This window comes from Engraulis encrasicolus, chromosome 16 (assembly GCF_034702125.1).
Source record: "Engraulis encrasicolus isolate BLACKSEA-1 chromosome 16, IST_EnEncr_1.0, whole genome shotgun sequence".
NCBI classification, from domain to species: domain Eukaryota; kingdom Metazoa; phylum Chordata; class Actinopteri; order Clupeiformes; family Engraulidae; genus Engraulis; species Engraulis encrasicolus.
In genome coordinates, this window is record NC_085872.1 from 42,180,424 (window position 1) to 42,207,242 (window position 26,819).

General features: G+C 47.9%; 1 protein-coding gene across 1 annotated transcript in view; it reads left to right on the plus strand.

The window, feature by feature from the left end:
• gpr158b (G protein-coupled receptor 158b) overlaps positions 1-25,518 on the plus strand; it is a 53,986-nt gene extending 28,468 nt beyond the window's left edge. Inside the window, exons 4-11 of the mRNA XM_063220487.1 lie at positions 4,774-4,988; positions 6,039-6,107; positions 11,764-11,873; positions 12,408-12,646; positions 15,725-15,863; positions 19,855-19,960; positions 20,184-20,333; positions 23,003-25,518. Of these exons, the coding sequence (XP_063076557.1) occupies positions 4,774-4,988; positions 6,039-6,107; positions 11,764-11,873; positions 12,408-12,646; positions 15,725-15,863; positions 19,855-19,960; positions 20,184-20,333; positions 23,003-24,853 (2,879 nt within the window). The 3' untranslated portion in view covers positions 24,854-25,518. The remainder of the gene's footprint in view (positions 1-4,773; positions 4,989-6,038; positions 6,108-11,763; positions 11,874-12,407; positions 12,647-15,724; positions 15,864-19,854; positions 19,961-20,183; positions 20,334-23,002) is intronic.
• Positions 25,519-26,819: the final 1,301 nt, after the last annotated feature.

Here is a 26,819-nt window from a genome sequence, read left to right on the forward strand (position 1 = left end):
CTGGAGGCTTCAGTGGGCCAGAAATTGACCTCCTTGATCATTTATTGATGCACTGGAGCCCGAGAGCCAATCGTTATAACCAAGGGTAATTAAAAACGGGAGCATTACATTTGAGTTGTCCGTCGACGGAGAGATCAAATGCTGTGAGCGAGCAGTTCTAGTCATATTTCCGTGATGTCGATGTGTTGTCGACTGTTGCCGTGGGAATTTCTCGAGCCCCCTTTGTGGCTCACAACTGCACTCATAAAGCGTGAAGAGAGAGCCGAAAATAGCCAATGAGTCACCGCTCACCACCGCTCACCACTCAAGCACCGTTATGTCTTAATGAAGTGATATCACTTGCTCTGGAGAGAGAGAGAGAGAGAGAGAGAGAGAGAGAGAGAGAGAGAGAGAGAGAGAGAGAGAGAGAGAGAGGGAGGGAGAGAGAGTTAGAGATGCTGCGGGGAGAGGACGTGGAAATAACGCTGCATCTGGCAGCTTGAACTGAGAGAGAGAGAGTGATAGATAGATAGATAGATAGATAGAGAGAGAGTGAGAGCGGGAGAGAGAGAGAGAGGGAGAGGGAGAGGGAGAGAGAGAGAGAGAGAGAGAGGGGAGGGAGAGAGAGTTAGAGATGCTGCGGGGAGAGGACGTGGAAATAACGCTGCATCTGGCAGCTTGAACTGAGAGAGAGATAGTGATAGATAGATAGAGAGAGAGAGAGAGAGAGAGAGAGAGAGAGAGAGAGAGAGAGAGAGAGAGAGAGAGAGAGAGAGAGAGAGAGAGAGAGGGAGGGAGAGAGAGTTAGAGATGCTGCGGGGAGAGGACGTGGAAATAACGCTGCATCTGGCAGCTTGAACTGAGAGAGAGATAGTGATAGATAGATAGATAGATAGAGAGAGAGTGAGAGCGGGAGAGAGAGAGAGAGGGAGAGGGAGAGGGAGAGAGAGTTAGAGACCTGCGGGGAGAGGATATGGAAATGGCGCTTCATCTGGCAGCTTGAACCGAGCTGTTAAAGGGTTATCAGACATCATCCCATGGCTCCGCAACGTCTCATGGATGGACGCGTGAAGAACTCGCCTGAGCAGCAGCAGCAGCAGCAGCAGCAGACATCAAGTGCACGTCTCAGTTAGGCAGAGCTGTTTGATGTCTATCATGCACATGAGAGATGCTGTGCCATGCCGACTGACGAGATATATGGATATGAATTAATCTCTGGCTCCTGGCTCCCACATTAGAGAGGCACCATGCGTCATGATCTGATTGCAGCTATTCATCCTCCACCTACAACCAGGGTTCACAGGTGAAGAGGGGGGAAATTAACATTTAGCTATCTACACACTGAGTGAGAGTGCATATTGTAGGCGTATGTGTGCAAATACCACACACATGCATGCATTCACATATTCTACAGATGCACATACACACACAGACACACCTACGCATGCATGCATGCACGCACGCACGCACACATGCATACACACACACGCACGCACGCATGCAGCGCGTACGCATGCACGCATGCATGCACGCACACACACACACGCACAAACACACACACACACACACACACACACACACACACACACACACACACACACACTCACACACACACACACGCGTACGTACGCACACTCAGCAACAGCACTGCAAACACCATTTGGGATTACTTCAACATAATAGCCTCCAGGTCAGTGGCACTGCTGATTAAAAATGCCCTGGGGAGAAACAGCAACACATGTAATTAGAAGCCAATTGTGCCTTTGTGTTTTTTTTTCCGTAAGGCTAATTACATGGTTAAGTGACTTAGGTAAATACCGTAAACGTGGGGGAATGTGTGCCTCATCTGCACATTAGGTCTCTGGTTCTTGACTGCATAGGGCACATAAAAGGAGCCAATAATCTGCATAGGGCACCTAAAAGGAGCCAATAATAGCCAATAATAGCTCCAATAACATGGCTCAGGCCAAAAAAAGCACTCTCACTCATTACTGCTTAGACGTGTTATCTCCTTTCCATCTAAGATGTTGACAGATTGTTGATCATTTAGAGAGGTGTGCAAGGGAAGCTCAGTTATTCAGCAAGTGTGTGTGTGAGCCCTTCTCCTTATGCTGTACATATATATATATATACCTTTACATATCATTTTGTTCTATTTATAAAATTAACCCCTTTTCACATAGCCTATGTTATAACCTTACTGTCACCAAAATTGTAATAGCTACACTCTAAGAAAATTTCCCTGCAAAATAACGGCAGTTACTGGCAATTATATTTACCTGTAATTCTACTGTTATTTCACACCAAAAATCAAATACAGCTCATTGCTGTTTAATGTATCACAGTATATAACATTTTTTCAGCAGCAATTGAACTGTTAAATAACAGTACTCTACAGAAAAATAACAGTACATTTCAGTTAAAAAGTTGAATTGTACTGTGTGATGACAGGCAAATACTGGGTCATAGTTGTATTCATGAATATGGCCATGGCAACTTCCCACCCCACCCATCATTCTCCATAACTGTGGTACCCTGGCCATGTTACCACCCCACCCTCCCATCGTTCACCATGACTGGAGTGCCTTGAGCATGATACTATGGCGCAATGCTGTATTGAGAAAATGGTTTGCGGTGGTCCTTTGAAAGTGTGGGCATGAATAAAATTTCAGCGTACGCAGTGCTATGTTACAATGATAGTGTGCAAGGTGGGCTTTTTACTGCATCTCTTGATGAGCCAATGATAAATATAGCATTGGTCAGTCTTTAAAAAAAAAATGTTGCACCAAGTAGCACAGCAAACAAGCAGCACTACAAGCTAGCTCTCAAAGCAATGCCTAATTTGCAGCAGGCACATTATATGCAACAATGCCACAAATGATGCCACATACAGCAAGCTTTCACAAAGAGGAAAGTGTGCAAGCATGTAAGCAAGCTTGTAGGCAAGCTTGTAGGCAAACAAGTGCTATGCTGTGCCATGCAGGCCAGCCAGCAGGCAGGCAAGCAACTGAAGTGTTCATAGTCCAGATTTATATACAGGTGCAAGAGTACCATGTGACCAGAGTCATCAGGCCCTTGGCAGGTGACGCCCGTAATTGAATAATGGCATAACAGCCCTACTCAGGTGAGGCCAGGCACTGATTAGCAGATTGGTTTAGATGGGGCTGCTTGTTGCAAGAGTGTTACAAGTTCTTATTATATGGTTGTGACGTCATCTGTCGAATGCTCCATTCATTTCAACGGGGCTCCCCAACGTTCGGACGTCTGTTATTTTTCGATAACGGACGGGTTGGTCTATAACAGACCGCTGTCAATGGCAACAAGACTTTTCACTGCTAAAGCGACTTTTCAACAAGACTCTAATCAGCTGCTGTGATAGACAGCACCCGTTGTCCTGGCTACCGCTGTCAATGGCAACAAAACGTTCACTGCTAAAGCCACTGGCTTGTATACAAGTCAGTGGCTAAAGCGAATGTTTCATATCACTCCGCAGGGGGTCCGGTCTGTCACTCTAATCAGCTGCTGTGATAGACAACACCTGTTGTTCTGGCTACCTAGCTGTTGCCTAGCGGTGTTCCACAACGGCACTGTTTTGTTTTGCGCAGCAACAATCTTAACATTAAATAGGTCTAAAGAAATGTCCCCGCCATGTGTGAATCATTTAAGTATATCCATATAATAAGCGGGTTAACTTTCGGCGAGTCGGTCGCTTTGTGGAATAGCAGCACTTCAGAGAGAACAAGACCCCTCCGCTCCGCGTCGGGGTCTAAAGATTCTCTCTGTCGTGCTGCTATTCCACGGTAGCGACCTTCTCGCCGAACGTTAACCCTTACTTAAAATGTTTCAGCCATTCACACTTTCATCACTATCAAAATGCATGTGCTACACACACTTTGCTGCATTTCCTTAGAAATTGTTTCATCATGCTTGATAGTATCAGATAATCTTTAACCAGTCAGAATGACTTCAGTTCTTCAGGTGGTATTGAAGTTTGATGGTGATCATGGACAAGTGGAGGATGAATGGGTTTCAATGGTGCTGCCTAAAATAACTTGTTATTTTCTAGAGATGCACCGGATCCGGTTCCGGTTCCGGATCCGTCAGGATAATAGAGTTTTTCACAGGATCCGGGTACAGCAGGATCTTAAGCAGTGGATCCGGTATCCGGCATGTTACCTAAAAATCAGGGTCTGGTGCATGTCTAGCCTAGGCTTTTCAGTCTTTCACAACCCCAATCACTGCATGGAGTGAAATCTCTTTGGAAGCGGCTATTGAAGGCAGTGTGGCAATAAGCCAATGAGTCTAAAAAAATAGTTTGCGCCAACGTAATAAAAAGGGCCCACGTGTGCGAGTAGACTATATGTTTCGACCCTTTTGTAGGATCCGGTATCCGGTTCCGGATCCGGCAGGATCTTATTCAGTGGATCTGGTATCCGGCAGGATCCTAAAAATCAGGATCCGGTGCATCTCTAGTTTTTTCCACAACGGCGAATACTGCTATTGTGCAGTACTTACTGTTTATGCTCAATATGTGACTCAAAGTAATATTTTCACAGTAGTTGTCTGTTTTTTCGAAAAACAGTAGAATGCTGTTGCAGAATTGCCGTAAATAAACAGCTATTTGGTACAGTGTATGTCTTAATCTGTTACGTAAGGCTCTCCGTACTGTCATAGCAATGCTGTTGTGACGTAATTTAGTATTTTTTAACAAACAGTGAATAGGCCCGTCGGCGACCCCATCTGCACAAAGAGGCTATGCTACAGTCCTATAAAAACAATAACACCTGTCGGCAGGTAAGGAGCGCGGGTCTCATCGAGAGGAGTCGTTGGAGGTGTCGGGGGGGAAGTGCCTGCCGTGTCGGGAGGGCTGCCCCTTCTGCAGGGACAACCGGCCGTGCCTGGCCACGGAGGACGGCTCTCTGCGGCTCGCCATCGCCTCCTTCCAGGGCCTCTGCATGCTCGTCGACTTCATCGGGATGCTGGTGGTCTACCACTTCCGACGGAACAAGGTAGAGATGCACAACAGCACACTACGCTACACTATACTATACTGCACTACAGTACACTACACTACATTACATTACACTATACTATACTGCACTACAGTACACTACACTACATTACATTACACTACAGTACATGCTGGTGGTCTACCACTTCCGACGGAACAAGGTAGAGATGCACAACAGCACACTACGCTACACTATACTATACTGCACTACAGTACACTACACTACATTACATTACACTACAGTACATGCTGGTGGTCTACCACTTCCGACGGAACAAGGTAGAGATGCACAACAGCACACTACGCTACACTATACTACACTACAGTACACTACACTGCACTACATTACACTACATTACACTACACTACACTACACTACACTGCACTACATTACACTACAGTACATGGTGGTGGTCTACCACTTCCGACGAAACAAGGTAGAGATGCACAACAGCACAGCACACTACAGTGCAGTACAGCACAGTACACTACACTACACTACACTACACTACACTATAGTGTACACATCTTTCACATTGCACCAGACTACAGCAATCAAGTACAGTACAGTACAGTACAGTACAGTACAGTACAGTACAGTACTTTACAATACAGTATACTATACTATACTATACTATACTATACTATACTATACTATACTATACTATACTATACTATACTATAGTACAGTACAAAGCTTTCCCATTGTGACAGACTGCTGCAGAAATAATAACAACGCAGTTGGATTTCATAAGTCAATCATACATAGGCATAGTGCAAACTAGCCTGTGAGGATCCCAAGTCTGTCAAACTAGTGAAGATCCCAAGTCTGTTTTCTGCATTATGTTATACACATTGTTTCCATGAAATTTACTGAGAATATGCAGCCAGTGAGAAAGAATTAAAAACTTTCCCACAAAAAAAAACAATCACACTTTATATTCATATTCTCCTATTTATGATGTCTGCAGCCGTTATGTAAGATGCCATAGGAAAAAGCCTCTTCATGTGTGACGGTCCATAATGAGCTTTCATCTCTCTCACGCAGAGAATCAGAGCCTCGGGTTTGATTCTGCTGGAGGCCATCTTATGCGGAGCCTTGCTTCTCTACTTTCCCGTAAGTGTTGAATTTCATACTCCATTTACTGTACCTTACCAATTAATCAATTATGCAGAGAATGTAAACTTGTGAAAATGCTGTGCGCGGGCAGAAAAGGCAGTCAGGTGTATGCAGGACCGCTGACAGCTTTGGCTGGGCCCTGGACAAAGTCATCTAAAAGGGCCCCCGACCCAATACATGCAATGTAATGGGAATCCAATTTTGGGCCCCATCTGTCCCTGGGCCTGGGACAACTGTCCCCTTTGTCCCCTCCTGTCGGCTTAACTGGGTGTGTGTATCTCCACCTCTGCCAGCAGCTTTAAGTTCACATCTTCTTCCTTTGAGTTGTGATGAGTCACCTATCTGAGCAAGACGACGGTTGGTCTCACCAGTCTCTTTTTATTGAAAAGGCCACTGTCAGGCTCCTTCCTGGGCAGGCTTACATTCATATTCAGGTTCAGGCTACAGCAGTTGCACTTTTTTCCATTTTTTCCTCCTCTCTTTCTCATTTTTTTCTCCCCTCTCTCTCTCACTCTATGGGTAGTAGAAGTCTCTCAGCCCCAGGGGAAGAGCTCTGATAAGAGGCCCAGACGACGGCCTGAAGACTAGCGGCTGTAAAACTCCCGAAGTGGAGCTGCCTCCACAGGGATTCCCGCTGATTTTCATATCCTACACCCCCCTCCAACCCCCCCAAAACCCGTCCACCGTCACCACCACCAACCCCTCCAGCAGCCTACGCTAGTTTCTCCTCAGCTTGACAGGCCACATCCTGCTCGTCTTGATCCTCCCATGGTGAGCGTGGCGGATGGCTGCAGGCCACTCTGTGTGTCTGTGTGCTGTAGCTCGGAAGACTGGAACCACGCGGTCGGTCGGTCTGTCGGGGGATTAAAAGTCTGATCTGATGACTGTCCCTGTGTCTCCACGACACGTCTCCCTTCCCAGTTCCGTCCTCGCTGCAGTGTGTGTTTGCTTTTAAATCAGGTCCAGTGTGCCTGGGGGAAAGCAAGAGATAGTTCATATAGGGTCGACCTGTGCGAGAATCTGCCAGGCAAAGCAGCTGCTGGGTTGGTTTTCTTCCTGCGTTGCTCTCACAGCACCTTCCCCCAGATCCGCAGACCTTTTTATATGGTGCCCTCATTCTCAACACCACTTCCTCTCTGTCTCCCAGGTGGAACGGTAGGCTACAAATGCATGGCTGTGCGCTCTTGTTCGGATGCATGCTTACACTGGCCCTGATAAACAGAGTTCACACTTTCGTTGTTCAGCAAATAGCTCCTGTGTCCTGTTTACCATACTGCCTCATGAGAGCGAGTCTCTGGCTCCCTATGCCTCCATGCGTAGTCTTCGCTGTCTTTCTCTCACTGTCTTTCTCATCTTCCTGCCTGTCTCTCTCTCGTTCTTTCTCCAAACTTTTTGTGTCTATGGTGCAGTCTTCCGTTCTGGTAGTACAGTGTTTCTACCCTCCTCCTCCCAGTCCATCTGCATCTGTCAACATGTCTACCTGAGACTGTCAGAAACAGGAACAGAGAGAGAGAGAGAGAGAGAGAGAGAGAGAGAGAGAGAGAGAGAGAGAGAGAGAGAGAGAGAGAGAGAGAGAGAGAGAGAGAGAGAGAGAGAGAGAGAGAGAGAGAGAGAGAGAGAGAGAGAGAGAGATGGATGGCTGGATAGGAGAGATGGATGGTTCTATATACTGCAGAGGAAAATACTGAAAAAATCCTGCAAGACCCAAGAAAGCAGAAATAACAACTACAGTAAGTGTATAACCAGATTGGTGCAAAAGCTATATAGCACAGTACAATATGGATAAAACTAAACTAAACTTCCTAAACTAATAGAATAGAGCATGGATGACGGATTACATCTTTTCACTTTTACAGGCACGTCTGTTTGGGCATGTTTTCACTTCAGCAGGGTGCCCATTTTGAGTTCTTGGTTGAATGCCTATAACCACACGTTAGGCACTTCATGCCTTTTTCATGCATGCACAATTCACAGACATTTCAGTTCATTTCATGTCCTCCTCGCACAACCAGTACCAAAACTACAGTCATGGAAGCGGAAATGGAAATGGTGAACACGTGCGTTAAGGGCTGTATATTCTTTTGCTCACGCAGATTTAAACTAGGCAGCTCGCCATGAAATTCGCGGCTTCTCCGAGCGTTTTTTTCCCCCTCTTTTCCGAAGACCCAAAGAGACAAAAATAGTCATCCCGTCTTCACCTCGCTACCCTATCAGAGAGAGAGAGTAGGGGGGCAAAGCTGCTCATTTATGTACATGCAGGGTCGTTGACAGCTTTTGCTGGGCCTAGGACAAAGTCATCTGAAAGGGCCCCTTATCCAAGACATACAATGTAATGGGGACCCATTTCTGGGCCCCCTATCTCCCTGGGCCCAGGACAAGATACCCCTTTGTCCCCCCCCCTGTCGGCACCACTGTGTACATGCACTAAGATGCACTGACTGGATGGAGGTTTGCCTTGGCTTCCCTCTGCTGTTGCCATGACGTGCACAGCCTAGTGCAGCGGTCTCCACGGCGGTGTTCTATTCATTTTTAACGAGTCCATCAAGTTCTAGTGCAACTTGTTTAAAAATAAATCTGTTGATTAATTAATGACAGGGGTGTGTGTGTGTGTGTGTGTGTGTGTGTGTGTGTGTGTGTGTGTGTGTGTGTGTGTGTGTGTGTGTGTGTGTGTGTGTGTGTGTGTGTGTGTGTGTTTGAGCTATGTTGGAGCTGTGTGTGTGCATGTGTGTGTGCGTGTGTGTATGGTGCGTGTGTGTGTGTGTCTGTGTGCGTGTGCGTGTGTGTGTGTGCATGTGTGCGTGCATGTGTGCGTGTGTGTGTGTGTGTGTGTGTGTGTGTGTGTGTGTGTGTGTGTGTGTGTGTGTGTGTGTGTGTGTGTGTGTGTGTGTGTGTGTGTGTGTGCATGTGTCTGTGTCTCTTTGAGTGTGTGAATGCTTGCATGGCCGATGTACAGGTATGTATGTGTGTTTCATTAGAGCAGGGAGGGGGGAGGCGGGGTAGAGGGGGAGGCAGTTGTAGGAAAGAGGGCCACCTCTATGTCTACGGTCACTCATCAGTTTGGGGTCCTGTCACACCATGCATTAGTGCAGGGAAAACAGTGACCCACATTCACAACGTACTACAGAACACATGCATATGTGGAGAGTCTTTTCTGGAAATTCACAATCTGATACATTCACTGGACAAGGACCTGTCATTTCGTATATTTTGCTTCCCACATCATGATGTTATCATTAGCTATTTTAATTGATTTCTGTGTACGATGTATTGCTTCCCCTATATGCAAATGTCGCTAAACGAGGCATGCAAGACACCAGTAGAAATCAGCCCTGTGGTGATATGCATAGTAACTGGCTGACATCAAATGTAAACACGCTAATGTAGGCACCATCATTATATCCGTTTTTTTTCTATCATCTTGTGTTTCCTGACATCACTTTGTTGTTTATTTCCACTCTTCTTCCCTGTCAGCTGGATGCCTCTCCCCCCTCTCACTCTCCCTCGCTCGCGTGACGACTGACGAGAGAGTTATATCCTGGCATCACACTTAAATGACTTTGGATAATGAGCCCTTATCTCCGTCCCCAAACATAATGAGTGCCGAAAGCCTTCGCCAGTGCTTGTGTGTGTGTGTGTATGCTATGCAATGCAGGCCTATTAATCTGCCTGGCTAAGGCTGCGAGCTAATTGAATCTTTCTGCTGGGTGCAGGGGAGCGGCAGCTGTGTGTTGTGACGTTGTGGCGCTGCAGCAGCGGAGACTCGCAGCGGCGGCAGCAGCAGTGTTTGATTACACTGACTGGGCGCGTTCGCTTTGCCTGCGCATGTAAGGATGCTCCACTCACCGTGGCGGTGGTGGTAGTGGTGGTGGTGGTGGCGTGGTGGCTCTCTCCGCTGGGGGAGAGGGGGAGAGAGAGAGAGAGAGAGACAGAGAGAGAGAGAGAGAGAGAGAGAGAGTGAGAGAGAAAGAGAGAGGGAGAGAGAGAGAGAGAGAGAGAGAGAGAGAGAGAGAGTGTGTGTGTGTGTGTTTGAGAGAGAGAGAGAGAGAGAGAGAGAGAGAGAGAGAGAGAGAGAGAGAGAGAGAGAGAGAGGGAGGGAGAGAGAGCGGCACAGGTGTGGCTGTCACTCCCTTCAATTATGGAGGAGTTCTTTCTGGCTCGCAAATCATTTATGCATCTCCTGAAGTACAACACACACACACAAAATTGGGAAAGAGACATAACACTGGATTTATTTGGGGCTTTGTGAAGGGGAAGTGCTTGCCTATGCAGGTGATCTCCGCAGTTTAATGCCCCCCACAGGAACGCACAGAGGGCGTCTGAGTGTTCACTTGGCTTTCCTAAAGCCCCGCTGCTCTAATGAGAAAAGAACATTCCCCTCTCAATCGCACCCAAGGTACTTCCCTAATTGCCCAATCAATAGTGAAAGGCACAGTTGGCAATTCCAGCATGGTGGTGGTGGCTATTTGAAAATGTTCTCAGTCGACCGGCAAATTGTGCTTTTTCCAAACGCTTAAGTGGCATTTACGGCCTCGATCTGATTGGTTGAAGATATTGTTATTCAGTTCTGTAGAGATAGAGTTTGCCAACAGTTCATATCCCATCATATCCCATGCTATTCCACTCATCCATCCTTTTTACCATATGAAGAAACAATGCTTTGACTATGACTGCTGCTACTACAGTAGATGCTGAAACCTGAATGGGAATGTGGTTAAACTAAATATGTCACTGGCCCTGCTATGGCCAACCGGTAGGGCACTCATCTGCCATGCAGCCGACCCGGGTTCGATTCCCGGCCCGGGTCATTTCACCCCTCCTCGTCTCTCTCCCCATTCGCTTCCTGTCCACCTCTCCCACTGTTCTATCATCTATAAACCTGTAAAAGACCAAAACAAATCTTTGAACTTAATGTGTTATCACCCAAAATACACGTGTGTTGCTGTCCTAATTCATCTTCATCTGAGTGAGCGGTGATCAATTTCCTGTCAATACATGAGGTCCTATGCTGCTTATGCCACACTTTTGCAGATTGAGCCACAGTGGTGTCTGTTTACCACGGCCCTCTGCTGATGTAAGCTGATCTCAAGCAGTACTATCAAGTAATATCAAAAGTCATGTAGAGTGGCTGCACAAACACCCTCTTTTTCTCTGGCAGTATTTTCCACTTTGTTCAGAGTGCGGTTCTGAGAACTAGCCAAGAAGAAAAAAACCTAGAAGACATGAAAGGAGGAGATGGCAGGGCAGTGAAGCCTTGTGGTCAAATACTCTCCCGAATTCTGTCCTCCGCTTGAGATAGTGGAGCAACTCTCTAGCTCTCTGTGTGGGGAATAATTGGACTTTGAAGCCGTTTACACATACTGCATATGGATATTTTTTGAAAACGCATTAGTTTTGGCCTCACGTTTACACGTAAACAGAGTTTTCGAAAGTGCATTTCATTAGTTCACTCTCTGAAATTTGGATTAAGCATGTATGCATACATCTTCGTTCTCGCTGGAGAACGGACTTGTAGAACACCACTAGTGTTCATGTTATGGCATTACTGTGAATTTCAATTCATTCACTTCAGAATTTCGTACAAGTCTGCTGCATATGTGTAGTAACCAGCACCTTATTGACCATGGCTCTCTCTCTCTCTCTCTCCTCCCCACAGGTGATGATAATGTACTTCCACCCGAGCGTGTTCCGCTGTATTCTATTGAGGTGGGTCCGGCTCTTGGGCTTCGCTACTGTCTACGGAACTGTGACTCTGAAGCTTTACAGGTGAGTTGCGGCTGTACTGCCTGCCAGCGCCCATTCATGATGTCTGCACTGTGGCAGTCCCTACAGTACAATTGTCCACGCTTGTCTATTTAATAGACAGAAAGATGAAACGAACAGAGAAAGGAGATGAGGAAGGAAAGACATACAGTAGCAGAGGAAGTGAATGACGGAAATGAATGCACGACGACACAATAGAACCCTCTATCTTGTAGAGCTATAGAAGATGTGTCAGCCATCACAAAAAATCCCCCCCCCCTTACACCAATCTGCCACCGTAGTCTGCAGTGCTGTGTGTGAGCCAGGGAGCTGCCACCAAAAAAAGCTGTCCGTACACAGTAAAAACTGCAGTGTTAATGCAACACTAGCAGAGTCGATTTAACACCTAATAGAGTTTATTTGGTCCCCGAATACTCTCAAAGTGTTGAATTAACACTACATTTTTTACTGTGTAAGTAAAGCCGCTGTATGGGATGACATGCCTCAGCAATCTCCTAGCTCCTTCTCTGCTTGCTCTCTCCCTTGTCGTCGCCGCAGGGTGCTGAAGGTGTTCCTGTCACGCACGGCGCAGCGTATCCCCTACATGACCAGCTGCAGGGTGCTGCGTCTGCTGGGCATCATCCTGCTGGTGGTGGGCTGGTTCCTGGTGGCCTGGACCTCCGCAGTGGTGCAGCACCCCGACTGGCAGCGCACCCTCATCGACGTGGGCAGCACCCCCGAGGGCCTGCAGTTCAGCACGTGCCTGCAGGACCGCTGGGACTACATGATGGCTGTTGGTAATGCCTCTTTCTTTCTCTCTCTCTCTCTCTCTCTCTCTCTCTCTCTCTCTCTCTCTCTCTCTCTCTCTCTCACACTCTCTCACTCTCTCTCTCTCTCTCTCTCTCTCTCTCTTTCTTTCTTTCTTTCTTTCTTTCTTTCTTTCTTTCTTTCTTTCTTTCTATCTCTCTCTCTCTCTCTCTCTCTCTCTCGCTCTCTCTCTCTCTCGCTCTCTCTCTCTCTCTCTCTCTCTCTCTCTCTCTCTCTCTCTCTCTCTCTCTCTCTCTCTCTCTCTCTCTCTGCAGCACCATTATATTTTTTAGTTTGGATTTTGGATATGGTCCTCCAATCCACTTAGCTAGAGTCCTACATTCTTTGTCTGTGGTCACTGAAGTTGAAAAAGCTGTGTTGGGGGGCAAATAATTATGCTAATCTTTTTTAATAGTTTCGGCTGTATTTATTTATTGACCCTAACAGACACCTCAGTTGCAATTTGTTGTCATTATGCAGCAGAAATAATTTAGTATTTCCCCCCCCAATACCTACGTATTTTCCCCGAGATAATCCGGATGTGTTTAATTAATTAGATAATGATTAAGCAGGGGTGATTAGCATGAACCACACACACACACACACACACACACACACACACACACACACACACACACACACACACACACACACACACACACACATCCCGGCGCCCCCCCCCCCTTGCCTCCTCCTCCATAAAACAAAAGGTTTGGTGGGGGGTAAGCTAAGCGCGGAGCCAGACTAATGGGGAGCGTGGGCCTGCAGAGATAGAGGCGGTATAATTGGATCCCAGCTCACAGGAGACGGAGGACTAGGAGGCTGGGTCTGCAGAGAGCCAGAGCCAGGCAAGAGACACGGGCTGTAGAGATGATGCCTGCAGCAGGCAGCAGCCGTGCTCACTGACAGACAGTCTGCTTGTACAGGATGGGAAGGAAGGGTGTTGGGTGGATGGGGGGGTTGTGTGTGTGTGTGTGTGTGTGTGTGTGTGTGTGTGTGTGTGTGTGTGTGTGTGTGTGTGTGTGTGTGTGTGTGTGTGTGTGTGTGTGTGTGGTGTGTGTGTGTGTGTGTCTGTGTGTTTGTGTGTGTGTGTCTGTGTGTGTGTGTGTGCGCGCGTGTGTGTGCGTGCGTGTGCGTCTGTTTCTGTGTGTATGTGCATGCATGTGTGTTGTGTGTGTCTGTGTGTGTGTGTGTGTGTGTGTGTGTGTGTGTGTGTGTGTGTGTGTGTGTGTGCGCGTGTGTGTGCCTGCGTGCATGCGTTCAGGTGTGCATGTGTGTGTGTGTTTGTGTTAAAGTCTGTCTGTGAATATGCCGATCTACGGGTGTCTGTGTAATAGTGTGTGTGTTTGAGTTTGGAGGTGTGCGTGTGAGTGAAGGTGTGAGGAAAGGATTTTTTCCCCTCTCGAGAATGTGTGTACAGGTGTGTGTGCGTATGTGTGTGTGCGTATGTGTGTGTGTGTGTGTGTGCTTGGCTGTAGGATTGTACAGTATGTGTGTGTGTAGGTGGGCGCAAGTAGGTGAGAAGAAGAGACAGGAAACAGAGCTAGAGAGAGAGAGAGAGAAAGAGAGAGCAAAAAGAGATGGGTAGAGGGAGAGAGAGAGAGAGAGAGAGAGAGAGAGAGAGAGAGAGAGAGAGAGAGAGAGAGAGAGAGAGAGAGAGAGAGAGAGCGAAAAGAGATGGATAGAGAGAGAGGGAGAGGGAGAGGGAGAGATGGATAGAGAGAGAGAGTGAGAGGGAGAGGGAGAGATGGATAGAGAGCGAGAGAGAGAGAGAGAGAGAGAGAAAGAGAGAGAGAAGGAGAGAGAACGCGAGGGGTGAGAGGGTTGAGAGGGATGAGAAGGGAAGAGCGGGATGAGATGAAAGAAAGAGCAACCCAGGTCATTGCTAATGACATAGGGGGTGCCAGGGGGAAATGCATGTGCTTTCCAAAGGTGCACGGTAACCGCACCTGGAAATAGCCCCAGCAAGAGCACACAGACAGCATGGCAGAGCAGAGCAGAGCAGATCAGGAACAGCAGAGAGAGTGTTTACTACAGAGAGAGAGAGAGAGAGAGAGAGAGAGAGAGAGAGAGAGAGAGAGAGAGAGAGAGAGAGATATTAAGCGGAGTTGAAAGCTGTAACCCAAGCAACCGCTGTGAATGCTTTTAAAGAAATCAATGGTCGGCTTGCACGAGCCATTCAATATGTAAAATGAAAAATTGATTGCATTACATTTAGATCGTCTCAAATAAAAGTACCAATTCCTTCTTGCAAAGCAAGACACATGTTGCTTGCCGGTGTATTTTGTGCCCACACACTAATAGGCCTATCTGTTCGCCTCTCTCTCCTCTGTCACTTGCGTTAGATAGGTCACCCTGACAATGACCCATTAAAGCACTGAGTAGGGGTTTGGTTACAGATCACTGATGGTGTTCCTTACCTGCCAAGGAAGACCCTGAAAGCCTCGAGAGTCCAAGGGGTGTCAAACTCCAATTGACTGAGGGCCAAAATCAAAATCTGGAACAATGTTGAAGGCAGTGTTGAATGCCTTCCATATTAATTTAAAAAATGGACCAAAATTGTGCGTGCATGCACTTCATATTAACAGTTAAATTTCACAAACACTCTTTTCATCGGTTGTTCAAATGTGCCTGCCTGCACATATTGTGTGGCATATGACCGTGAGCTGTTTCATTGACCTGGGCCCACTCATATTCCTGTGACACACCAAATTTCATGCTAAAGTCTTAAACGCTATACATTAATAGTGTATGCGGGCGAACTGTAATAGACATTTGAAATGATCTCGCGGGCCCAATAGAATGACTCCGCGGGCCAGATTTGGCCCCCGGGCTTGAGTTTGACACCCCTGGCCCTAGACCCAGTGTACCTCACTAGCTCTTCTTTCATCAGAGCACTGTAGCCTACGGTAGAAGAGAAGGGGTTTCATGGTGCTACCAGAGAGAGAGAGAGAGAGAGAGAGAGAGAGCTCTGCCGCATTCTCTACGCCAGCAGACAGAGGAGTGCTTTGCAGGAGTGATGAGGCGAATAAAAGTGTTTCTCGATTTGTCTGTCCCTCTCTCTGCAGCTGAGTTCCTGTTCCTGCTGTGGGCGGTGTACCTCTGCTACGCCGTGCGCAGCGTGCCCTCTGCTTTCCACGAGCCGCGCTACATGGCTGTCGCCATCTACAACGAGCTCCTCATCTCAGCAATATTCCACATTATTAGGTGAGCAATCAGCAGTGGCCGAAGTCAATGGCAAAGATATCTGTCATCGCCAGCTGCTATTATTGTGATTGAGGGGCCGTGCCTTTGTGTGTGTGCGTGTGCGTGTGTGTGCGTGTGTGTGTGTGTGTGTGTGTGTGTGTGTGTGTGTGTGTGTGTGTGTGTGTGTGTGTGTGTGTGTGTGTGTGTGCATACATACAGTGTGTATGTGTGTGTGCGTGTGCGTGTGCGTGTGTGTGTGTGTGCGCCTGCGTGCGTGCGTGTGTGCGCACGCATATGTCTTTTGTCAGTGGAGTAATTGTACATAGCAGTACATGGAAATTTTGAAAATGTCACTTTCCACCAGCCACCCGCATACAGCCTTTGCCCCTACATGTTTATGCAAATAGTCCCGACGAGCCGAGCTGAATGTGTGATGTGTCTCGCTAAGGCATGGACTGCCACTGCCATCTTTGCAATTCATCTCTTAGATCCAAAAAACACCCACACAGCCTCGAGCCAGAAGGCTGTACGACATGTACGTGTTTCAATTTGAAGAAAGAAAGAAAGAAAAAAACAACAAGCAGATATTTTTTGTTTGCTTGAGATTTTCATGGTCAAGAATTGTGCTTCAGAAAATGACTTGATGGTCATACGTACTTATCTATGTATTCATTACATTTATATTATTCATGTGAATGTTTGAGTGTGTGTGTGTGTGTGTGTGTGTGTGTGTGTGTGTGTGTGTGTGTGTGTGTGTGTGTGTGTGTGTGTGTGTGTGTGTGTGTGTGTGTGTGTGTGTGTGTGTGTGTGTGTGTGTGTGTGTGTGTGTGTGTGCGCACATACATATGTGTGTGAACCTCATTTTAATAGTCTCATTCATCATGAATACCATATTTTACCTTTTCTATTGCGATCATGCCTTTAATATTCTCATTTTTATAATTACACAGTTAATCGTGGAGAAGGGCCTTCCATTACGGAATGCAAATTCACCAGATATCTTTGGCGTGACAGACAGCTCACACAAGCGATCTCAGCTGTTGTTCGTGTTTGTACACACAGCGCTACATGCTGCCGTGCCTGTGGATGCAGTTAGCGACATGAAAGCCAGCGATGCTGTAGAGTAATGACATGATTTCTCCGCTGCACCCCCAACTGACATAATCTCTCTAATGAATAATTACATCCGCAAACAGTGCTTATGAAGAAGCCTGGAAGCCCAGACACACAGACACACAGACACAGGGCTGGGCAGCCGCAGCCGCGTTTTGGGTTTTGCAACATCGCGTCTATTTGTTTTCACTTACCTCCTCCCATTACTTTTCATATTGTCAAGAAGACAAAGACGCTACATGGGGGTACACACACACACAAACACACACGCATGAACAAAAAAACATGGGAATAAATAACTATTGTTGGGCAGAGACTAGACGTTGACAGCACTTCAAAGGAGGTGAATGGAACACACAGCCAGCCAGCACATTTATCTGCCATGGCTTAAAATAAGTTCTGTAGGCAGGCAGGCAGCTAGGCAGGCAGGCAGGCGGGCAGGCGGGCGGGCAGGCAGGCGGGCAGGCAGGCAGGCAGGCAGGCAGGCGGGATTCGGGCGGGCAGCCTGGCAGGCAGGCGGGCGGGCGGGCGGGCAGGCAGGCAGGCAGGCAGCTAGGCAGGCAGGCAAGCAGGGAGGCAGGCAGGCTGGCAGGCAGGCAGGCAGAGAGGCAGGCAGGCAGGCAGCTAGGCAGGCAGGCAGGCAAGCAGAGAGACAGGCAGGCAGGCAGGCAGACAGGCGGGCAGGCAGACAGACGGGCAGGCAGGCAGCTTGGCAGCTAGGCAGGCAGAGAGGCAGGCAGGCGGGCAGGTAGGCAGGCAGGCAGGCAGGTAGATAAAGGCAGACACGCAGGCAGGCAGCTAGGCAGGCAGGCAAGCAGGGAAGCACGCAGGCAGGCAGCTAGGCAGGCAGGCAAGCAGGGAGGCAGCTAGGCAGGCAGCTAGGCAGGCAGAGAGGCAGGAAGAGAGGCAGGCAGGGAGGCAGGCAGGGAGGCAGGCAGGCAAGCAGAGAGACAGGCAGGCAGGCAGGCAGGCAGACAGGCAGACAGGCAGACAGGCGGGCAGGCAGGAAGGCAAGCAGAGAGACAGGCAGGCAGACAGGCGGTCAGGAAGGCAGGCAGGCAGGCAGGCAGGCACTGTTCCTGTCTCCTGACCTATCTTCCCTGCTGGCGCTGGTTGGAAGGCCTAAGCAGCTGCTCAAGTCTCATGGCTCTGATGCAACACTGCTCCAATTCAGGTCCCATCAGGCCCATATTCAGGATCAGGTGTTTGTGTGTGTGTGTGTGTGTGTGTGTGTGTGTGTGTGTGTGTGTGTGTGTGTGTGTGTGTGTGTGTGTGTGTGTGTGTGTGTGTGTGTGCGTGTGTGTGTGCGTGTGCGCGTGCGTGTGTGTGTGCATGTGTGTGTGTGCTTCAGAAAAAACGGTGGTGATGTAGAGACAGAAAAAGGAGCTCTTTGTCTGGTAGGCACTGGGTATGCATAACACATGCCTTTTGGGAGCACAGTTACGAAACCTAAAATTGGCTCAACTATCTGCAAATGGTAGGCTCACTCTTAGTTTTCCTCATGACAGTAAAAATAGGTATTTCCTCCCCTAAGAAAGCCCTCCTTTGCACTTTAAATGAAGACCTTATTGACGGGAGGCGAGTATTGATTTCTCCCCAGTCCTCGGGCAATTTTCCCTCTTATTATTGTCACTTTGTTCTCCAAAAGCACCGCTCGCTGCCTGCCGTACCGCCGTTCCGTAAAAATAACTCGCAGCCAAGCCACACTGAGAATAATTACAGCACAATCCACTCTCCCAGCTCACAGCTCCACAAGACAGCAGCCGGCAGCCACACAAGAGCAGAAGGCTCTTCCTTCCTTCCTTCCATCCTTCCCTCCTCGCAAGAATCCCTTTCACCTATTCAGCCAGCGTGCCTGTGAGGCAGCCGCACAGCACAGCACCGCACAGCACCGCACAGCAGGCGGCTGGAGCTGGGAGATAAGGCAAGGCAGGCGAGGCGGCAGGGCGGACTTTCCATTAGGCAAATCTAGGCAATTGCCTAGGGCCCCCGAGCAAATTTGTCCTCCATAGGGGCCCCAGCTGTCACACCAGTCGTGGTAAACACACACAAAGAATTTGATCTTAATTCGCCACTTATGTGAAAGTGAAGATATACGAGTATGTGAGACAAAACACGAAAATAGCACCAAAACACAGAATTGAACGTTTACTCTATATGATGGCTTTTGAGGGCCCCACGTTTATATTTCGCCTGGGGCGCCAAAATGACTAGACCCGCCCCCTGCGAAGTGGTGGCGGGAGGGAGCCGTGGAGGAGTACTGTTGCTGCTGCTGCTGCTGCTGCTGCTTGCTTCCCCAGCGATGTGCCAAAAAAGCGCCCGTCTTGAATGGCTAATGTGATCAATGAAGTGGAATCTCATTACTCCAGCACAAAGTAGCCGTGGCGATGAGTGACAGGGGGGGCCACCTCGGACACCACTGATCCTGTGCAGGTTGTCCGGGTGTCAGCGGAGGGTGGCCCCTCCTGTGTGCTGTCCACCCACCACCAGCCCCCCGCTTTTTGTTGCGCCAGCCGCCAGGCCTCGCTTTATCCTGACAGAAGAGAAAAACATGGTGTGGTGTCGGTGTGCTGCTTTGTGGGTAATTATGGGGGATGACTGATTTGCATGCGGCTCACCCCCACACATTCACTCACACATTCACTCACACACACTCGCACACACACACACACACACACACACACACACACACACACACACACACACACACACACACACACACACTCGCGCACACACACACACACACACACACACACACACACACACACACACACACACACACACACACACACACACACACACACACACACACACACACACACACACACACACACACACACACACACAGTTCCTCTTGTCACTCTGTGTACCCCGTTCTGTACCCCGTTCTGTTCTATAGGTTCTCTTTGGCATCTGGGCTCCATCCTGATTGGATGCTGACGCTGTTTTTCGTCCACACACACCTGACTGTCACCGTGACACTGGGCCTGATGTTTGTCCCCAAGGTAACCTTTGCAGACATTTAAATACGCCTGTGTACAGTAAACCTAGTCCTTGTCGTACGGGTGCATTCTCAGTGCATTCACTGTAAGCATCCACAGCCAGGCTCTGTGTGAACCAAAATGCCCTATCTATACAACTGCATATGAAACTGTGTGCTACTGTAAGGTTTCCCACATTGAGAGACCTGTCGTTGGTGTTGTTTTCTTTTGTCTTTTCTTCTTGTAGTTCTTCTCCTCGGGGACGCACACCAGCAGAGATGACATTGCCACGGAGGCTTACGAGGATGAGCTGGATATGGGTCGCTCCGGCTCCTACCTCAACAGCAGCATCACCTCGGCTTGGAGTGAGCACAGCTTGGATCCGGAGGACATACGGGTCAGCAGCACTGCATCCAGCATCTAACTAGCAGATCTAGCTGACTTTTTAAAAAAGAAGCGAGGACATATAAAATTGTGATAGTAGAAAGTAGTGTTGCACCGATACCATTTTTTGGCCCCGATACTGATTCCCGATACCCGACTGTGCAGGACCGATACAATACCATACTGATACTGCTCTGTTTGAAACTTATACTATACAGTATATATATGAAGGGCTGCATACTACTTGGATGTAAAATCATTGCTATCATGGCTTTGTCAGGCTGCTGCCTACCTTTGTGAAACAGGAAAAAGACTAATACTGTACAAAGTGAATCCAGTAGAACTTTTTATAGTTTTTAAATACCTCTGATATAAAATAAATAAGTTCAAGGCTGAGCTCAAGTGTCATACGAGCATCTGTAAATGGTATCATGCCCTATTTGTTGGTACTCACCGATACCATTACCACCACTGTAGTGCAGTATCTGTGCCCCGTCCGATACTGGTATGGGTATCGGTGCAACACTAGTAGAAAGGCTCATTTCATCACATGCACACTGATAATCATGTCTTATGGTCACAGCAAATCCAAACGTATAGACATACAAACATTCAAAACATGCAGCAGTATAATGAGATAATAGATGAGAAAGTCGACAAGAAAATGTACTGTGGTATACGGTAATGGAATTATATGATAAGTGTCACAGTTTTCAAAATTAGATTTTTTTTCTCTAATGAAAAAGGTTGCACACCACACACAAAAGCCCCAGTATATCTCACGGGATCTGAACGCTCAGATCATTTTTTACTCGCAAGTCACGGGCTTTCATCAGCTTCTTAGGGTTATGGCTTGCTCACAATCCTCTTAAGGAAAGGCTTGTAGATGCAAATTTCAAAGCTTTAGAAATACCCTGACAACTCAAACCTTGTCCTATACCAAGCTCCAGCCACTGGCTTCTCTGAACAGCCGTGTAGCACTGAGAAAGTAATTGATGGTCACAATGTAAGTGGAGCCTGGAAGAAGATAGCAGCAGCAGCAGCAGCAGCAGCAGCAGCAGCAGCAGCACCAGCAGCGCTTCAGGGTAGCCATGTCCTCAGCTCGATTTATAATTAAAAACGGGAGTTAACAGGAATGCTGAAGGTGATATCGAGGTCTGTTAAGGACTGGGAAAACTTTATGAGAGCGAACTGCTTACAGTATTGTGGAGAAAGCCATCAATCCCTGTTTGACTGCAAAAAACGACCTTCAGGAAGATTTAGCAGACACTTGCGGGGAAGTGAATTGTTCTACTCTGTAGTGACAGAGGCATAAAATATGACCTTCATGGACACGTTGTCAAAAGGAAACTTTTTCTGCAGCATTTCTACTTTCTGCATCAGCATTTTGAAAACAAGTCATGCGGAGGGATTATGCATAAAACATTTTGCCCACACTGGCCAAAAGTATTGCTTTGCAAAAAATACCTATTTATAGTAAATTGAAAGATAAAGAATTAAAAACAACACAGAATACCTATCTAACTCTCCACGGAGGTGGATCAATGGTGCTGTGGGCTACAGTTGCGAGAGATCAATTAACTGCTGGTAAGGAAAAATAATTCAATAAAATACCAGCAAAGCCTGAAAGCAAATATCTTACTCCCTGCAAAGAAAAATAAATAAATATGAAAAACATTGTGCTTGTATAACAGAATAATAAGCCTGGAAAACAGCAGTTGCTACCATGAGCTATCACAGGATCACCAAACAAAGGATGTGGATACATGTTGTCAACTCATCTTTGTTTAGCTATTTGGCTCCTTGATCTGACGCGGTCTGATTCTTCCTCATCCGTTTGCAGTTTAATTCACTCCACCTCTAACTTCAGCCTTGCATTCAGTATTTGTATTTGCATGCGTTTCCCATCCTCTCCTACCACAAGAGGAGCTGAAGACGTCTGGTTCCTTCTCAGTCATATTGAGTAACTGCACTTGAAGATCTCTTTTCCAAAACGCTGTATTCACCATTTTTTACTTTTTGCATTTTATTATTGGAATTGACTGTTAAGAAGTCCTATAATCTCTCTGTGAATTCTTGCCATTCAAATGTTTTGAAAACATACCTTAAAACCTCTATAAAAATGCATGTTGCGATGCAATTCAATGGAATGCCCATTACAAAAATGTCAATTTCCCAACATTCTATAAAATGGATATATCTCATTTTGGAAAAGAGCTCTTCACTTGTACTTCACATATCCATATCTCCTATACCTCACCTATTCTCGAGACCAACAGATTTAGGCTTTCATTTGTCCCCAGTGCCATCTCCCTTTTAAATTCACATGCCCACTGATTGATTTCTTGACCTGATCCCTGGTGTTGTTTGGTATGGTATTTTATAGTATGATGATGTTTTTATTTTATTTATTTTATTTATTCATGATGTGTTTTATCTTTTTTATAACCATATTTATGGTCATTTTAACCTTTTAGTGTCCACTGCACTTTATGTCTGTCCTGTGGTATATGTTGTTGCTGTCTATATGTGCTTATGTCTTCCTGCACACCTTATCACCCCTTTTGGGGACAATAAAGATGAAAAGTTGAAAGTTGAAGTGGAAGTTAACCTTGCATCTCTCATTTGTCTTTCTGTGTGTGTGTGTGTGTGTGTGTCCATGCTCCTCCATCCTGCCTACAGGAGGAGCTGAAGAAGCTCTACACCCAGCTGGAGGTCTACAAGAGGAAGAAGATGCTGGCCAACAACCCGCACCTGCAGAAGAAGCGGAGCTCCAAGAAGGGCCTGGGCCGCTCCCTCATGCGCCGCATCACCGAGATCCCCGAGTCCATGAGCCGGCAGTGCAGCCGCGAAGACCGAGATCGGGACGGCAGCGAGCACGGGAGCAACCGCAGCACGCTCAGGAGGAGCCACCACCCGGACTCCCGGCCGAGGGAGGACTCGCTGAGGAACAAGATGTTCCCCGTCAAGAGGTCGCACAGCTACGACCACGTGTGCGACCAGAACGGGGACACGACGACGCCGAGCGCAAACACGTCGACCGAGAAGCTGGAAGCCCCCCCCCCCAACACGGAGGCCTCTCTGCTGGACACGCTGATGGGGAGGAAGGCCAAGAAGGCCACGCCCCAGGAGACGCCGAAACAAGTGCAGCCCGCCGAATCGGCCGAGTCCGTACCGCTGGTGTGCAAGTCCGTCAGCGCCCACAACCTCACCGCCGACAAAAAGCCCATCCAGCTCAGAACCACCATCATGCAGAAGTCCCTGAGTGTGATCGCCAGCGCCCGCGAGCGGACCCTGGGGCTGACGGGGAAGACTCAAAGTGTGGAGGACGCCAGCAAGAAGGGCCAGAAGGCCAAAGATGGCAGACTATCGGAGGTGGACGAGTCCCCCGAGTGCTACCCCCCGAAGATGATCATCAGCCAGTCCGTGGAGTACACCAAGACGCCCTGCAAGATGGGCATCATGAAGCAGCGCGAGGTGAGCGGGAGCCAGCCCTCCATCTGCTCCGAGCCGGGCCGCAGCAAGGAGCTGTACGACCTGTCCGAGGTCTGCCCCTGGGAGCTGGAGGACCTGCCCACGCCCTCCTCCGAGGGGAAAACCCAGAAGCACGTGTCCATCTCCATCGCGCCGTGTGAGACAACATACCCAACGACGGCAGCCCACAGTGGCAGTGGCAGTGGCAGCAGCTCCTCCAAGAGTGGTCGGTCCCAGCAGAAGCAGAGAGGCAGCGCGGGACAGTCACCTGCAGCCAGCCGCCGCCGCTCCAGAGACAAGGCAGGAGGAGGAGAGACGAGGGACGAGATGCCGAGGAAGCCCAGGTCTCCACTCAACCTCGTCCCCAACCCGGAGGTGTGTCCGTGGGACATGGAGGAGCCTATGGGCAAAGTCAGGGAGGGTGCCGGGCTGTCTCCGGACAGGAGCGGCCGCAAGAAGAGCGTCACCCCCACGGACGGCAAGCCCAAGGTGCTACACTCGGACCACTCCAAGTCCACGGGGAGTCTGCTGCAGCCGCCCGCGCTGATGGTGGAGATCTGCCCGTGGGATTACGACGCCCCGCCGCCGACGTCCCCGAAGCAGGACAGGGCGCTGAGCCCCACCTACCACTCCCGACCCAAGGACTCCTCTCACTCCAAGAGGAAAGGGTCCTGCTCCTCCAGGGGCAAGGACAGGGATCGGGAGGAGGACGAGGGCAGGACGAGGCGTCCGTCCAAGAGCAAGGAGAGGAGGAGCTCGTCCAGCAAGGGCTCGGACAGGCGGCGCGTCAGCCAGTCCTCCGACAGCGGGCAGGTCGTCGCGGCAACCAGCAGCGGAAGGCGACGGAGCTCGACTCGGGAAGCAGGTTTGACGGAAAGCAGAAGAGCCGAGATTTGCCCGTGGGAAACAGAGCAAACTGTGCCTGATGACGCCGCCGCCGCCACCAAGGATGGCGCCTCTACCAGTGTCTCTACAGCAAGAGACAAGCCGTCACATCCTAATCCCGCCGGGAAGCTGAAAAGTGTGAACATGGAGGACGTTTGCCCGTGGGACTTTTAGGACAACTCTGGCAGGTAAAAAGCGCATGATTCTTGATTGTACGCTCTGAAGCTGTTTCCTCCTGACAGCTTCTTCAGTCTGAACTTTTCGATGTAAGGAACCCAGAAGGCGACATTGAAGAATGAACAATGAGTTTTTCAAAGTTGCCTTGTCAATTTTTTTTGGTCGGTGTCCTCTGAACAAGCATTCCAAAATGTTTTCAAGTATTTGTTAAGCTGTAACAGACAAGTCGTTCTTAGTGCATTATAGAACTCAAAGACATGTTACCACTATGTAAAGAGTGAATGTTAAATGCATCACTTGTACTGTGTTTGTATGGTCATATGGCTTTGGTTCTTTGCTCTTCTCTGAATGACCGCACAAATGCATGGGTGTACACACACAATACCTAGATCTGCCAATTGGTAAACACTGGCTGGTGCCGGATGACTTTTGTGATGATTAATGAGGAAGCTGTTGGTGAAGATGGAGCTTACAACATAACAAAGAGACAATGAACACATTTAACTCTCCATTCAGTGCCCTTCTGTAACAAGCACAACATACTGCATTATTGGGGAGGCTTCTTGTATATAACCAGTTAAATGAAACTGTGTCATGCAGTTTTTTTTTCTTGAAGTGTTAATACATACACGTACAAGACAGACAATGACACACGCATACACGCACGCACGCACGCACGCACGCATGCACGCACACACACATGCGCACACGCACACACACACACACACAGACGTACATGTACACACATACACACACACGCACATGCACACACACACATTCACACACACACTTATCACGAGAGTCACCAGTTTTATCACACAGACTAAAAGAGAATGACTTGTGATACTCCTCCCTGTCAAATTCAGTTAACAGCATAGCACAATTATATCTATATTTGTCACAATAACAAATTAGCAGAGGTGATTGATTATAATGTTTTGCCGTTATGGTTTTTTAAAAAAGATTCTTTCAATTCTCCATTTTGTACCAAAGATAAACACATCTGTTAACAACCAAAAATAGGGTAACATTTTTGGTGTCATGACAGGCAAGTTTGTTTGCATGTTTTTTTAAACAGGTTTTGTACAGTATAGGTTTGAGTCACACCGTAGAGACTTACACAGAGTATGGCAAATGGGCATTGCATGCATAAGCAGACACATGCCACTGGCACAATTTGTACGTTGATCAAGTTAATTTACAGAGGTGTCAAAACTAAAAGTGAAAGTTAAAAAAAAGAAACACAGTTTCCTTCCAACACAACTTATCTGAGTAACCAGTAGACTTGTGTACTTGTCTTGTGCTCAGCTAACGCTGCACTGGTTGGATCAAGTTTTTGGTGGGTCCTTGTTAGGTTTTCAGTGTTTTCCAGTAACAACACAGTCTATCTATCTCATTAGGTACAACGGTGTAAATGGTGTAAAAGCTATGTAATGCCATGTGCTAGTGTTGTAGTTACACCCAAAAAAAGTACTTTTACTTTTACTTCTGACACCTCTGTTAATTTACCACTTGTTTCATTCTTTTGCACTGCGGTTTTTAATCTTAACTGGTGCTGTGATGTTATGGGGTACTCTTAATCAAACATGCGCAGTGATGCTGACCTGTGGGGACGTGTTTGTTGTGAAGGAGTAGTATTCCTGTGGCTTCTGCATGACAGTACATGTGACTTCACTGCCCACCTCGACTGCTGTAAAGATCCTTCAAAAGCAACATTCAACTGAAAATATACCTGCCTAATCCACTGTATTTCGTGCTTGTACTGATGTCCAATGACAATGTGTTGCATCTAATGTGGAGGGGGGTGTTTACATTGTAGATTTATATTGTGTTCTACTGTGATGGCATGTACATAAATACCCCTTATCCCATGCAATAAACGTTTCTATGAAATTCAAAACCCTGCCTGCACTTTTTTTTTATCTCACCCCCAGGTGCATTAAATTGCTCCTCGTAGTAGGCT